At 40.8% G+C, this 1,359-nt stretch overlaps 1 protein-coding gene across 1 annotated transcript in view; it reads left to right on the plus strand.

Moving 5' to 3' along the window:
• The window catches only part of LOC108243969 (polycomb group RING finger protein 3), a 42,235-nt gene that overhangs the window by 35,707 nt on the left and 5,169 nt on the right, over window positions 1-1,359 (plus strand). Inside the window, exon 9 of the mRNA XM_017429759.3 lies at window positions 503-583. Coding sequence (XP_017285248.1) covers window positions 503-583 — 81 coding nt within the window. The remainder of the gene's footprint in view (window positions 1-502; window positions 584-1,359) is intronic.

A 1,359-nucleotide genomic window follows, 5' to 3' on the forward strand; every position in this document is an offset into this window, starting at 1 on the left:
GGTTGTGTTTCAGCGTAAGTGGCGCTCTTCTTCTTCTGGTCTTTATTTTAGCAGTAAGGTAGCAAAGCTGCGCTCTTCTTCGTAGACATTGAGTTTGGCTGCAGCTGCACACAGTTGCAGCGCCTCCTACAGGAAACTGGTGGAGCTACGCAGAGAACCACGCCGTTCAAAAGCCTTGTTTGGATTCATGTTTTTATAAAACTCTGAGGTCCGGACCTCGGGGTCCTCAGAGCTACGGTTCTGCTGACAGGAAGTCGGATTAAAACGAACCTTCATGCAGGAAATCGTCCCTAAAATGTTTTAATGATGTGTTTAAATTTAAATGAATGTTTTGTCTTCCTTTATTAGGAAGGCAAATCAGAGTATTTATAACCTAAAATTATTCTGAAGAAAGACACCGTTTAAAAACCACTTCCTCCTCCGCCGCCGCCGTCACACCGCCGCCGCTCCACAGGAAGCTGCCGTTCCTTCAGTCTTTTAACCTCCATGTTTCTTTCCACAGCTGGACATTTTATGCAACGAGGAAATCTTAGGAAAGGACCACACTTTGAAATTTGTCGTTGTGACGAGATGGAGATTTAAGGTAACGAACGACGCGGTTTGTCTCTTTTTAACGTTCTCACACGGCGCCGGCGGGTGAATAATTCGAATTAATTTAAAGATTTTCTCCAGTCAGAATCCAGTTTTTAGCCTCAGTGGTTCCTGTTTTTATTCACTGAAACTCAAAACACAAATTCAGACTTTTGGGTTTAATTACCTGCAGGAGGGGGACGCGTCTGATCGAGTTTATTTAACCAATCAGAGCTCATCGCTCACTTCCTGCTGAAGACGGGGTTAGTGTTTCTGCTCGTGTTACAGATTCTGTGAATCTGTGTCGCTTCTGCAGTAAATTATATAAAATATTAGTTAAATAAATGTTTCATCTTTAATGAGGGAAACTCAGAAACTGAAGTTTTGTCTGCAGCAGTTTTATGATCTGTTAAAATAATAAAAAGAGTTTATTTTTAAACTTTAGCTGCTTCTTAAACTCTCACCTTATTAAAGAAACCAGAATATATCACAGTTATGATATGATTAATTTATTTAAAATTTCACCCTGAAATGCTCGATTAATCAGACCCTCCAGGATGTCACGATGTTGCGATTGCAACTATTAACGCAAAATCAAGCAAACCCCGCGAAATCGCAACTTTCCCGCAACTTTAACTCAATATTTATTCTTTCTAAAGTGATTCGCCACCGTTTCTGTGGTCTAGTCTCTTCTTTGTGGGTTTGTGTAGCGTGGAATACAAAATAACCCCAAATAACTCATGAAGAAGACACGTGACGTCACTTCCTGTTAACATCAGAATGCCGGGA

The sequence above is a fragment of the Kryptolebias marmoratus genome, linkage group LG9 (assembly GCF_001649575.2).
Source record: "Kryptolebias marmoratus isolate JLee-2015 linkage group LG9, ASM164957v2, whole genome shotgun sequence".
In the NCBI taxonomy this organism is placed as follows: Eukaryota; Metazoa; Chordata; class Actinopteri; order Cyprinodontiformes; family Rivulidae; genus Kryptolebias; species Kryptolebias marmoratus.